Source organism: Beta vulgaris, chromosome 9 (genome assembly GCF_026745355.1).
Source record: "Beta vulgaris subsp. vulgaris cultivar EL10 chromosome 9, EL10.2, whole genome shotgun sequence".
Taxonomy (NCBI): Eukaryota; Viridiplantae; Streptophyta; class Magnoliopsida; order Caryophyllales; family Amaranthaceae; genus Beta; species Beta vulgaris.
Window position 1 is genome coordinate 12142676 of NC_079210.1, and position 13725 is coordinate 12156400.

Sequence of the window (13725 nt, forward strand, 5' to 3'; positions counted from 1 at the left end):
GATAGTTGGGAGACCTTGGTTGTGACTATTAGTAACTCTGCTCCGGATGGTGTGTTATCTTTGGATGTGATTAAAGAAAGTATGTTCAATGAAGAGATAAGAAGAAAGGAGATGGGAGTTGATAATTCACATGCTCTTGTTGTTGAGAATCGTGGAAGAAGCAAGAGTACGGGTTCCAAAGGTCGTGGTAACTCAAAGGGGAGGTCCAAGTCTAGAGATAAAGAGACTAGGACATGTCATCACTGCAACAAGCCTGGCCATATCAAAAAGTTTTGCTATCGTTGGAAGAAAGAACAAGCTAAGAAGCAAGACTCACAAAAACAGGTAGATGATAAAAATACTGCAGCAACCGCCTCTAAGAGTGATGATGAGGTCACTTTGATTTGTGCAACTAGTAAGTGTCATCATGTAGAAAGTTCAGATACAGAGTGGCTTGTAGATTCAGGTGCTTCATACCATTGTGTTCCCAAAAGGGAGTATTTCACAAACTATCAATCTGGTGATTTTGGTAGTGTGAAGATGGGGAACAAGAGCTCAGCTAGCATTGTTGGGCTAGGTGATATTCGTGTGAAGACTAGTGTTGGGTGCATGCTTACATTGAAGAATGTGCGCCATATTCCTGATTTACGCCTTAATCTGTTATCTGCAAATGTCCTTGATCAAGAAGGGTTCCGACATACCTTTGGTGATGGTAAGTGGAAATTATCCAAGGGTTCGATGACAGTTGCTCGTGGCGAGTTGTGTTGTTCTTTGTATAAGACATACTTAAGTGTATGTTCTGGTGAGGTGAATGCAGTTGAAGAAAAGAATTCTCCAAATTTGTGGCATCGAAGGCTAAGGCATATGAGTGACAAGGGGATCAAATTGTTAGCAGGTAAATCCTTTATTCCTGTTGATAAAACAGTTTCTCTTGACCCTTGTGATCATTGTTTGGCAGGTAAGCAGCATAGAGCTTCCTTTTCTAGAAAGTCCACCAGAAGGCAAGAAAAATTGGAGTTAGTTCACTCCGATGTTTGTGGTCCTATTGAGGTGGAGTCTCTTGGTGGCAATAGATATTTTGTCACTTTCATTTATGATGCTACTCGAAGAACTTGGGTGTATATGTTGAAGACAAAAAGCCAAGTGTTCGAAATTTTCAGAAAGTTTCATGTCATGGTAGAAAGGGAGACCGAAAGAAAGTTAAAGTGTCTTCGATCTGACAACGGTGGTGAGTATACCTCGAAAGAGTTCAAGTATTATTGCTCACAACATGGCATTAGACATGAGAAGACAGAGCCCGGCACACCACAACACAATGGAGTTGCTGAGAGAATGAACAGAACCATTGTAGAGAAGGTGAGGTGCATGCTTAGAATGTCTGATCTTCCTAAGACATTTTGGGCTGAAGCAGTGCAATGTGCTGTGTATTTGATTAACCGATCTCCATCGATTCCTCTTGGTCTTGACATTCCAGAGAGAGCATGGAAGGGACGTGATCCCACTTATTCACATTTGAGAGTCTTTGGCAGCAAGGCATACATGCATGTGCCTAAGGAACATAGGTCAAAGCTTGATTCGAAATCCAATCCATGTGTATTTGTTGGGTATGGGGATGAAGAATATGGTTTCAGACTCTATGATCCAGAAAAGAAGAAGGTAGTGAGAAGTAGGGATGTAGTATTCTTTGAGCACGAGAAGGGTGCAGATCTTCTGAGTACAAGGTACACTTCTACTTTAGATGTGTCTTTTGATACTACTAATGATTCTACTTCTACTCCTCCTGTGATTCAGCCAACAAATGAGAATGAGAATGTTGAGGATGTACTAGATGATGTACATGATGATGTTAGTGAGGTACAACCTGATAATGATGTACCAGATCATGTTGATGATGAAGAAATCCAAGACGAAGATGCAAATGAGGAAGTGGTTCATGAGCAAGGGGAGCAACCTACCCCTCAAGTGGAGGATACACATGTTAGAAGGTCCACTAGAGAACGTAAACCTTCAACAAAGTATCCAAGCTCAGAGTTCATTCTAGTTAGTGAAGATGGAGAGCCAGAGAACTATCAAGAGGTCTTGTCTCATGATGAGAAAAACCAGTGGCTTGATGCTATGAAGGAGGAGATAGTTTCCTTGAAAAAGAATGACACTTATGAGCTAGTGAAGCCTCCCAAGGGCAAGAAAGTCTTGAGAAACAGATGGGTTTTCAAGAACAAGAAAGATGGTGATAAGATAGTGAAGCGCAAAGCCAGATTGGTGGTAAAAGGATGCAACCAGAAAAAGGGCATTGATTTTGATGAGATCTTCTCTCCGGTTGTCAAGATGACTTATATCAGAACTGTTTTGGGGTTAGCTGCAAGTCTTGATCTTGAGTTGGAGCAGCTTGATGTGAAAACTGCTTTCTTACATGGTGACTTGCATGAAGAAATCTACATGGAGCAACCTGAAGGCTTTGAAGAAAAGGGGGAAGAGAAACTTGTTTGCAAGTTGAAGAAGAGCCTTTATGGGCTTAAACAGGCACCAAGGCAGTGGTATAAGAAATTTGATCCGTTTATGACTAGTCATGGTTATAAACGAACTTCTGCAGACCCTTGTGTGTATTTCAGAAAATTCCCCGGTGATAACTTCATTATCCTTCTTTTGTATGTGGATGCTATGCTGATAGTTGGACAAGATGCAGGGATGATTAGCAACTTAAAGAAAGACTTGTCCAGGTCATTTGACATGAAAGATTTGGGCCCTGCGAAGCAAATCTTAGGCATGGAGATTGCTCGTGATAGGAAAGCTGGAAAGTTGTGGTTATCACAAGAAAAATATATTGAACGTGTGCTTGAAAGGTTCAATATGAAGCATGCCAAGCCTGTTAGTACACCATTAGCAGCTCACTTTAAGCTAAGTAAGAGAGCTTGTCCTACAACAGAGAAGGAGAAAGCAAGTATGTCTTCTATTCCTTACTCTTCTGCTGTTGGTTCTTTGATGTATGCTATGGTGTGTACTAGGCCAGATATTGCACATTCTGTTGGTTTGGTGAGTAAATACTTATCCAATCCGGGTAAGGCTCACTGGGATGCAGTGAAGTGGATCTTCAGATATTTGCGTGACACCTCTAAACTTTGTTTGTGTTATGGAGGTGGCAAACCTATTCTTGAGGGTTATACAGATGCAGACATGGCTGGTGATCTTGATAACAGAAAGTCTACCTCAGGTTATGTGTTCACATTTTCAGGGGGAGCCATTTCTTGGCAATCCAAGTTGCAAAAGTGTGTGGCTTTATCAACTACTGAGGCAGAGTATATAGCAGCTGTGGAAGCCAGCAAGGAGATGCTTTGGTTAAAAAGGTTCCTTCAAGAGTTGGGTTTGAAGCAAGGAGAGTATGTAGTGCTTTGTGATAGTCAAAGTGCTATGGATTTAAGTAAGAACTCTATATATCACGCTCGCACCAAGCATATTGATGTTCGATATCATTGGTTGCGAAATATAATTGAAGAAAAGAAAATGAAGCTGAAGAAAGTCCACACCAATAAGAATGGTGCAGACATGTTGACAAAGGTGGTTCCAGGAAGCAAGCTTGAAGTTTGTAGTAAGCTTGCGGGAATGAGCTTCAAGTGATGATTGAAGTGTGTTCGTCTTCCCCGTGTTGGGTTGGAGGGGGAGATTGTTATGGGTCCAACCCAAGTTAGTAATATGTGTTTTTATTTGGGACCTTTTATTTGGCCCAATATTATACCATGTTGCTTGTTTATTTTTTAAGTCCAACTTTGGGGCTTATTATGTGGCTTATTTAGTAAGCTTTAGGAGGATTATATGGTGAAAGGAAAAAAAGATGAGCAGGAGATAGAGAGACACACACAAAAGAGTGAGGAAACTAGAGAGTTCCAAGAGTGAGTTCTGCTCGTGTTTCTTCAGCTCACTTCCAGTGTTTTGGTCGCCGGTGGAGATCCCACCGTTGGATTTTGCTGAAATTTTGTCAACTTGCTAAGAACTCACGGGGCTACCTTCTGACCGTTCGGATCGTCAATTCAAGCTCCTAGTCATCGGGAATTGTCTCTGGACAAAACTGCTGTTTTGGTGATATTCTTTCACTTTATTGTTATACTTTGATCTCTTATTGTTCTTGGTGATTGTTGGTGGGTGTATGAACCTTTGTAGACTGAGTTGGGTTCTTTTTCTCTCAATTTATCAATAAGAGAAGTTTAGGGTGGACTCCTTAAACGGTCCCATGGTTTTTATCCTTCACATCGAAGGGGTTTTCCACGTATAAATTGTGTGTGTTGTTTGATATTGTTTCTTCTTGTTATTGCTGGTTATGTACTGCATTTAGTTGCTGGTTTTCATTGTTAACTTGGTTGTGTGACAATTCGGAGTGGTTGAATTGCATAATTGGTTAGTTGTCTTGATTGTGTGACATTGTGGGTGTCGTTGTGACTCCTTCCAATCCCTACATGATCGTTACTTCTTGTCATGTGCTGCAAAAAAACCAAAAAGACCAAACAAAAAAATGCATGCTGTCCGGAGGATCAATACGGCACAAATACTTAAACTAATAGGAGTACTTCTTGTATCAGTATCACTATATGCTAATGAAAAGTTTGCCAGGTAGATGCCTGTAAATTATATATGAGTTGCTTAGTTGATTCAGTAAATCAAAATGGGGCATAACTATAAATTTGAAAAATTCATACTTGGACCAAGTAGAACCCTCTAATTGAGAAACATGTAGTATGCCAATTTGTATAAAAGTACTCGAAACGGAACTTATTCAGAGGGAAGATAAAGGACATGGGGGGGTTTTCCTTCCGTAATAGTATTAAAAAGATTATTAATATCAAAGAAAGAGATGGAGAACAGCCATACTTGTATAATTGTCCGATTTACCAGTCCAAGTTGCAACTTGTTTCATTATAATAGCAAAGTTTATTTTTATGCTTATAGATATAAATTATATGATGAAACAAGCATCATACTGAAGAGTACATAGACATATGTCCTAGCTCATGCAGTTTAGATTTCGCAAATTGGCTATGAGCAAGAACAATGACGACATTGGATATTGCAAATTCTCGATTGTTCAGTCTACTATTCATTTGCTTCTATGTAAAATTTGCCTCAGCTATTACCAATATTACCACCACTAAATTCCTTAGAGATCCACAAACTCTAGTATCAAGTAACGCCCATTTCAAGATGGGGTTTTTCAGCCCCGCCAACTCTACGAATCGCTATATTGGAATCTGGTATAATATCGAGGATTCTAATACAATGGAAGTTGTATGGGTTGCTAACAGAAACAACCCTATTAGTAGCTCGACCGGGATGCTGCATATATCTGAAGATGGAAATCTTCAACTCTCTGATCGACAAAATGTGACCTTTTGGTCTTCAAATGTATCTCATCAGACAAATGGTTCAGTGGCTTATCTCCAAGATACCGGGAACCTTGTCTTGCTTTCAAGTGAAAGTGGTTTGACTATGTGGCAGAGTTTTGAGCATCTCACAAATTCGTTGTTGCCACAGACTAGGATATCAATTGCCATCCCAAAAGGTATGCATAATCCCGATAACTCATCAATACTGCAGTCTTGGACGACCCCTTATGATCCATCAACTGGACGCTTTAGGATTGGAATTAATCCTTTGAAACTACCAGAATTTGTAACTTGGGATGGTGATAAACCTTATTGGCGATCTGGCCCATGGAATGGCAGTGTATTCCTTGGAGTGCCTTTCTTGTCTATGGTTTTCGTTTTGAAGAAAATGTCCAAGCAGGCACTCTGGACATGGTATACTCTGTGCAAAACAAATCATTGCTGGTACACTATCTTCTAAATTATGATGGAAATATGGTTTTTAGAAGCTGGGATGATGGTAGTCGGAAGTGGAAAATCGGGTGGCAGTCCATTGAATCTGAGTGCGACGTTTATAGCAAGTGTGGTCCATTTGGAATTTGTAACCTAAAGGATTCACCAATCTGTAGTTGCTTGAAGGGTTTTGTGCCAACCAGCGTAGATGAATGGGCTAAAGGCAATTGGAGTAGTGGTTGTGCACGAAAAAAGCCATTGAACTGCAACATTACCCAAGGCATAGAAGATGGATTTTTGAGGTTATTCCAAGTTAAAGTGCCAGACTATGCACATTTCTTGTCGGATGACCAGGACCAATGTAGAAGGAAGTGCTTGAGAAATTGTTCCTGTGTAGCTTATGCATATCCAAAAGGAATTGGCTGCATGATATGGAATGGAAGCCTCCTTGACTTGCAGCAATTATCTGGCGATGGCGTTGAGGTTTTCATTCGTTTGGATCATTCAGAGTTAACAGATCACGAGTTTAATTGATTGTTCTCCTTTTCGGTGTGATATGCCATACATACATATGCATGCAATTCATTCCATTCATGCATTCCTTCTGATCCTATATCTTATGATCGTCTCTAACAACACTAAGGGATCGTTTGGTTCAAGATATGGAAGTTACCTGTTAACCAATAACCATTACCACAAACTAATGGATTATTTTTACTTGCGGGGAGGGAAACGTAACAAATTAGGGACTTTATTTAGCATATAATGGTAATGGATTGATGAAAATTGAACCAATCAAGAAGAAAGAGAGTCAATAATTGATTTCGTTTTGTGGAGCCTGAAAAAATTGAACGAAAGGTGCCTTAAGCTTGCACATGTTCACCTGATTTTTTTTCAAATTAGTGAACGCTGATATAGTGATATGAAATGTGTGCTCAGGTTGTACATAGACTAGTTTAACTAATCTCAGTTATAAATTGTGTTCCCAACCTTTTACAAACGAAAGTTTCACACGGATTAGCTTGTGTTGTCTATGACCTTTATTTCAGGTCCTATAATATGTACATTTCATGTCCTTGGGAAAATTTTGTTTAAATGAAATGCATGCATGCATTGCTTTTACCTGGTGCTACAAATGCATATTGAGTGTGTTTTTTCCGCTACTTGAGATTGTGAGTGGCAACTGATTTTATTGGTTGCAGTTTCTCCGAAACATATGCCTGTATCTTTTAGCAGAGAGCTTGTGGTCATAGGAATTGTGGCGACATGCGCAATTCTGGTCTTCGCATATTGTGTTTGGAGGTGGATGCCTCGACGATATGGTGATTTTTTGCTCTTATCTGCCATAAACCTAGTTTGCTAAATTTTAACTTGACATATTCATTGTTCTTGATGTTGTAGATAACAAATCCTTAAATGAAACACATTCTATTGGTTCCGGACTGGATGAGGCTGAGTTAAAAGATTTAACATTGTTTAAATTTAGCGAGTTGGACATGGCAACCAGTAACTTCTCAATAATCAACAAGCTTGGAGAAGGAGGTTTTGGTCCAGTGTACAAGGTAACTCATCATGTATTAATGATGAAACATGATTGATGAAGCAAAATATTCACCATTATAACGTTTCCTTTTGTTCTTCTGATTTACTTAATGTCAATCTTCAGTTATATATATGATCTTGATATATTCAAGTATGCATCAATGGGAATTATAGGATATATATATTTTGTATATATTCATTGAGATGAATCTAGCAACATCTTGCGTATATTGAGAAAAATTCACACCCTTTTTTTCTACTTAGATAAGGATATTCTTGAGGGAAAGCACACAAAAACAATTATAGGAGCTATTTAAGAATTATAGGCTGGTGCTAAGGATTTCATTTCCATGAAGGACCTCACATGCAACTTCATCAACTTCTACCAACTCAGATGAAAAACTTAGATCTTCCAGTCCGAAAGAGCTCTAAATTAGATTAGAGAGATTCCTGCGAAGTTATTCTTTTATTATAAAGTTTTTGAATTAAAATACAAATTAACTTACAATTATTTCTCATTGCGCTATCTTTCCGTATCTCTCACAACTTTTGGTAGAAGGGATTTGGAAGAAAAAGAAAGCAATCAGAAGGAAACAATTTTAGTTTCCAATGTTTAATTCAAAAATAGCATTATAAGTGATAGGAAATGGAAGGAAGTGAAGGAAAGCCTCTTTACAAAGTTTTTTTTTCCTTCCCTCCCTACATTAGAGGAATTTGGGAGGAAAGAGAAAACTTAACCAAATATGGAAAATTTTAATTATTCTTTTCTTTTCTCTTCTCTTCTTTCCTCTTCCATTTCTTTCGCTTCCCTTCCTTTACTTAAAACAACTAAACACGCAGTTATAGATTATAGTCATTCAACCATCTTATACTATGACATTGAACCACACCTGCCTCCACCTTGAAACTCCCCCCCCCCCCCTTTTTTTTTACACGGTTCCACCTCCTTATTTGGAAATTGCTGTCTAAATACCACTTGATTGATCTCATCTAATGGCTGGCAAACAAAATAGTTTGATCTCATCTAATAGCTGGCCAATAGTTATCAAAAAAAGGACCTATAAAAAGAAACCCAAATTAAATCACCAAGTTTATTTGTCACTTAAAACTAAAAAAGCAAAAAAGAAAAAGAAGAAAATATTGATAAATGAGGTTACTTCTCAGGGAATGATGGAAAATGGGCAAGAGATAGCAGTGAAAAGACTTTCTAGAGCATCGGGACAAGGTCTACAAGAATTTATGAACGAAGTGCTTGTGATTTCAAAACTTCAACACAACAATCTTGTCAAGTTGTTGGGTTATTGTGTACAAGGAGATGAAAAGTTACTCGTTTATGAATACATGCCTAATCGGAGTTTAGATGCACTTCTCTTTGGTACGTTCCAAAATCAATTGTATGGAGTTTCCTTGGGGTATCTTATTGCATAATATTTAATGATTTTTAGTTGGGAATAAACCAAAAAAAAAAAAAAATTGACTTTGATCAAATAAATGAATGTGCCATTGTTCCTAAGCATAATTTTTTTCAGATCAAAACCATAAAAAACAATTAGACTGGAAGAAGCGTTTCGATATTATCGATGGGATTTGTCGTGGTGTCCTTTATCTTCACAGAGATTCAAGATTGAAGATCATTCACAGAGATCTCAAAGCAAGTAACACTTTGCTGGATAAAGAGCTCAATCCAAAAATATCAGACTTTGGAATGGCAAGGATATTTGAGACCAAGCAAAACCAAGGCAACACCATCAGAGTAGTTGGCACCTAGTAAGCTATTAAGCATTATTAAACTAAGCCTACGTAATATGCTGATTTTGTGCCAACATTGATTTATTTTGTGGAATTTATCTTTCTCCTAGTGGCTACATGTCTCCTGAGTATGCTATGGAAGGCCGCTTTTCTGAAAAGTCTGATGTATTTAGTCTTGGAGTCCTACTATTGGAGATGGTCAGTGGAAGAAAAAATAGTAGCTTTCTGGACCATGGGTCTTTGAGTCTCTTAACATTTGTAAGTACTTTAGTCTCTCCTAATTTTCGTGCGTTTTTATTTATTATCATATACTTCATCCGTTTCTAAATAAGTGCAACATTTGCATAGTGTTTACTATTCACAGTTTAAACTTTAATTAGCTTTGGTGATTTACATTTTAAGAAAAACATAGTCATGTGGGATCTTGCTAGATTCGTCTGAATGTGAGTTTTTTTAATATCAACTTTTTATAATTTTTACTTATTGATAATTGAAGATATTAATGGTTAAAATAATGCATTGGCAAACGTGAAAACAAGAAATGTTGCACTTATTTAGAAACGGAGGAAGTATATCAAAGAGTAGGTTACTTATTTGAGTAACTTACACATTTGTTTTGGTGGCCGGTTCCAGGCATGGAAATTGTGGAATGAGAATGATATATTTTCATTCATTGATCCAACATTTATCGACTCATGCTTTCAAAATGAGATTTTGAAGTGCATCCAGTTAGGGCTATTATGCGTGCAAGAACTTCCTGAAGATAGGCCAACCATTTCAGGATTGATTTCAATGCTTGATGTCAGTCATGGATCGGAGGATCTCCCACAACCAAAGCAACCAGGCTTCACTCTAGGGAAGATCTCTTCTACTAGTGGCCTAGAACATGGTTCTATAAACCATGTCTCCCTAACAGTATTAAGTGGGCGATAGTTGTGTGCGTTTTTAAAAGCATCAATTTTTTTTTGTGTGGTTATAGTTTATAGTGCCATGTAGAAAATATTTGTATTAAGATACAATACTAAAGATGTCTTGGCCTAGTGGTTATAATTGTAGGAATCTATAAGTACTATAAGCGGAATTTCATGAATCTAATTCATATGCATATACAATTAAGGATCACATATAAGTTCAGAAATAACCTTTGTAGCGTGAATTCCACAAAGCTTGAGTAATCCAGATAAAGAACCTCAGATGTGATTCCTCTACTTAGTCCACCAACCCGGATCAACACTCTACCAATGCTAGTTGGAAAGGAAGAAAACGTCTTCAATGTTTATGGAGTTGTACGTGACTTTTAGAGAGAGAATAGGAGAGATAAAATAATAAGAGATATCTGATGTATTTTCTTTTCTGCCTAACCTAATATATAAATATATTTTAGGTCAGAAATCTCTCCCCTTTTCCTTGCTCTTGGTCGGCCACTCTAGGGCCCTCTTGGGCTCTAGGTTTCTTTTGTTGATCCAAGTTTAATGTGTGACCTTGTAGGATCCATTATATTGGGCTTCGGGTTTATTATTTACTAACCCGAAGTTCTATATCGTTCTCTAGCAAGACGTATAGACGACCCAATAAAACGAATTATTATCTCCATAATACGATCCAATATATATTAGTAATTGCATTTAAGTTGAGGACATAAATCCTTCAATCTCCCACTTGTCCGAGACGAGTGTGCAATGTTTTAATTCCTCAAGTCTCTTAATGTCTTAATTTGATAGTATGATCATATTTCTATATCATCTATACTAGCTTTCAAATTATTCCTTGAAATTCGAGTTCAAATTGTCAAACAAATGATCATCGAATGATCCATTTGAGCACGGCCATGCATTTTCAATTTTCGCTCTTCAAGGGGCCAAGACACATATCCTATCTCGTATAAGAGGACCTTTTCAATCTTGTAGTAACCAATACTCCCACTCAACTTTTAGCACAACCTGAATGCTGCCTTTATAGTCCCCTTTTATGGCATGACGTTTGACAATATCAAAGTTATACCAATCATTGGGCTAAGTAATGTTCCACTCATGTCTCAGGAATCGACTAATACAAAACTTCTAAGTAGGTCTAGTTCGACTATGCATCAACTATACATATCCATATGATTGATTAAACAAATCTATGTTTCCATAGCCCATGAAACGGCGCTATCAATCAATCTTATATACTAATCCCTTTAATAAGTCATTTATGTCCAGTTTAATAACATATATTAGGAACTTTAATATCTATGAATCTGATCACTTATGGTGTTTCATTCATCAAATCACATATTTGACAAAACCATAGAATTCAAGATATATTTTGGACATTTTATTTAATACCAAACCAATAATTAAATAAGACAAAATTTATTATCATAAACATAAATAGCAAAACCATGTCTTTACATTGTAATAAGTTTATCTTAACCTAGTACAATCTAAAGCCACTCTAACATTTGCTTCAAGCCTATAGCCCTAGCGTGACACTCATGCTTGGGTTGAGGTACTGGTTTAGTTAGCGGATCACCCACGTTCTCATCCGTATGAACTTTGCAGATTCTGACATCCTTCTTGTCAACTATCTCTCGAATGAGGTGAAATTTCCTCATCGCATGGTTGGACTTGTTATGTGACCTTGGTTCTTTTGCTTGCGCAATAGCACCATTGTTGTCACAAAACAACTCAATTCCTTCCAGAACACTAGGTACGATATCCAACTCTGTCAATAACTTCTTTATCCAAACTGCTTCCTTAGCTGCTTCAACTGCTGCTAAATATTCTAATTCTGTCGTAGAGTCTGCTACAGTGCTTTGCTTTGAGCTCTTCCAGCTCACTGCTCCTCCATTTAGACGAAAGACATACCCTGACTGAGAGTGGTAGTCATCTCTGTCGGTTTGGAAGCTTGCATCCGTGTAACCTTCAACAACCAATTCACTTTGTCCCCCATATACTAAGAACATGCCTATAGTCCTCCTCAAGTACTTAAGGATGCTCTTAGCTGCAGTCCAGTGTGCTTCTCCTGGATTTTCTGGGAACCTGCTACACATGCTCAAGGCATATGCAACATCAGGTCGAGTACTTATCATGGCATACATGATAGACCCTATAGCCGAAGCATAAGGAATGCTACTCATTCGCTTTAACTCATCAGGCTCAGTCGGGCACTGACTCTTGCTAAGCGATATGTCATGTGACATGGGAACGAAACCTCTCTTCGAGTTTTCCATGTTGAACCTTGTAAGAACTTATCAATATAAGTTTCTTGACTTAGCCCAATCATCCTTCGAGACCTATCTCTATGGATTTTGATTCCCAGTATGTACTCAGCTTCTCCAAGGTCCTTCATAGAGAAACAACTTTTTAACCATTCCTTGACTGACTCAAGCATTGGTATGTCGTTTCCCATGATTAGTATGTCATCTACATACAGAACCAAGAAGACTAAGCTGCTCCCACTAAACTTCTTGTAAACACCATATTCTTCTTCGCTTTTGATGAAACCAAATTGTTTGATTGCCTCATCAAACCGAAGATTCCAGCTCCGAGATGCCTGCTTCAATCCATAAATGGATCTCTAAAGCTTGCAAACCCTTTTAGGATTTTCTGGATCTTCAAAACCTTCAGGTTGTGTCATGTACACATCCTCATTCAAGAACCCATTCAAGAATGCGGTTTTGACATCCATCTGCCAAATTTCGTAATCGTAAAATGCAGCAATCACTAACAATATCCGAATTGATTTAAGCATTGCTACTGGTGAAAAGGTCTCATCATAGTCTATACCATGAACTTATCTGAATCCTTTTGCAACTAGTCTTGCTTTATAAACATAGACATTTCCATCTTTGTCTGTTTTCAATTTGAACACCCACTTGCATCCAATAGGGTTAACCCATCAGGCAAGTCAACCAGTGTCCAAACTTTATTCTCAAACATGGAGTCTAACTCGGATTTCATGGCCTCAAGCCATTTCTCAGAGTCTGGGCTCGTCAAAGCTTGTTTGTAGGTAGTAGGTTCTGAATTTTCCAAAATCATAATTTCAGAATTTTCAGTCATTAGGAAATCAACCAACCTTTTGTTTGGAATCCTTGGTCTACTAGACCTACGCGGGGCCTGAGCATGAAGAGAAACGTTCTCTTCAACAGTTTGAAGATTTTCGCTTGAATCAACTTCGAATGGGACAGTAGGAGGTTCACTCGTTGAATACGTCATCTCCTGAACATGACTTTCGTCTTGTCGGGCTGTCTCTGACATGGCGTAAGCCACGTCCATTTGTTGCTCATCTCGAATTTCTTCGAGTGTTATTTTACTCCCACTTGTCTTTCTAGAAACAAATTTCTTTTCAAGAAAGACACCATCACGGGCAACACACACTTTGTTCTCTTGACGGTTATAGAAGTAATAACCCTTGTCTCTTTTGGTATCCCACAAAGAGACATTTATCTGACTTGGGTGCGAGTTTGTGTGATAGTAACCGCTTTACATAGACCTCGCATCCCCAGATTTTAAGAAAAGACAGGTTTGGAGGTTTTCCATTCCATAACTCATATGGAGTCTTTTCCACAGCCTTTGACGGGCTCCTATTTAGTGTGCGTGCAGCAGTTTCGAGAGCGTATCCCCAAAAAGAAATCGGAAGATCAGCAAGACTCATCATTGATCGAACCATA

The 13725-nt window shown here is 38.2% G+C and overlaps 3 protein-coding genes across 3 annotated transcripts; all 3 read left to right on the forward strand.

Moving 5' to 3' along the window:
- Nucleotides 1–5016: 5016 nt before the first annotated feature.
- On the forward strand, nucleotides 5017–5831 carry LOC125493279 (G-type lectin S-receptor-like serine/threonine-protein kinase B120). Its single transcript, XM_048636471.2, has one exon. The coding sequence runs from the start codon at nucleotides 5017–5019 to the stop codon at nucleotides 5806–5808; it is 792 nt and encodes a 263-aa protein (XP_048492428.1). The 3' UTR covers nucleotides 5809–5831.
- Nucleotides 5823–6314, forward strand: LOC125493774 (G-type lectin S-receptor-like serine/threonine-protein kinase At1g11300). The gene has a single exon (XM_048637292.1). It carries the CDS (start codon nucleotides 5823–5825, stop codon nucleotides 6312–6314), a length of 492 nt encoding a protein of 163 aa, XP_048493249.1.
- Nucleotides 6315–8492: 2178 nt separating this feature from the next.
- LOC125491573 (G-type lectin S-receptor-like serine/threonine-protein kinase At1g11330) lies at nucleotides 8493–10095 on the forward strand. The gene is made up of 4 exons (XM_057392160.1): nucleotides 8493–8697; nucleotides 8852–9089; nucleotides 9182–9329; nucleotides 9705–10095. The coding sequence occupies exons 1-4, from the start codon at nucleotides 8493–8495 to the stop codon at nucleotides 10002–10004; spliced, it is 891 nt and encodes a 296-aa protein (XP_057248143.1). The 3' UTR covers nucleotides 10005–10095.
- The last annotated feature ends 3630 nt before the right edge of the window (nucleotides 10096–13725 follow it).

Bases quoted from the DNA above. Each gene is read 5' to 3' on its own strand.
- LOC125491573 (XM_057392160.1), top strand. From the start codon at position 8,493: ATGGAAAATGGGCAAGAGATAGCAGTGAAAAGACTTTCTAGAGCATCG. The intron at 9,090-9,181 runs GTAAGCTATTAA...TCTTTCTCCTAG, and splicing joins ATCAGAGTAGTTGGCACCTA to TGGCTACATGTCTCCTGAGT. The intron at 9,330-9,704 runs GTAAGTACTTTA...GGCCGGTTCCAG, and splicing joins CTTTGAGTCTCTTAACATTT to GCATGGAAATTGTGGAATGA.
- LOC125493279 (XM_048636471.2), top strand. From the start codon at position 5,017: ATGACGACATTGGATATTGCAAATTCTCGATTGTTCAGTCTACTATTC.
- LOC125493774 (XM_048637292.1), top strand. From the start codon at position 5,823: ATGGTTTTTAGAAGCTGGGATGATGGTAGTCGGAAGTGGAAAATCGGG.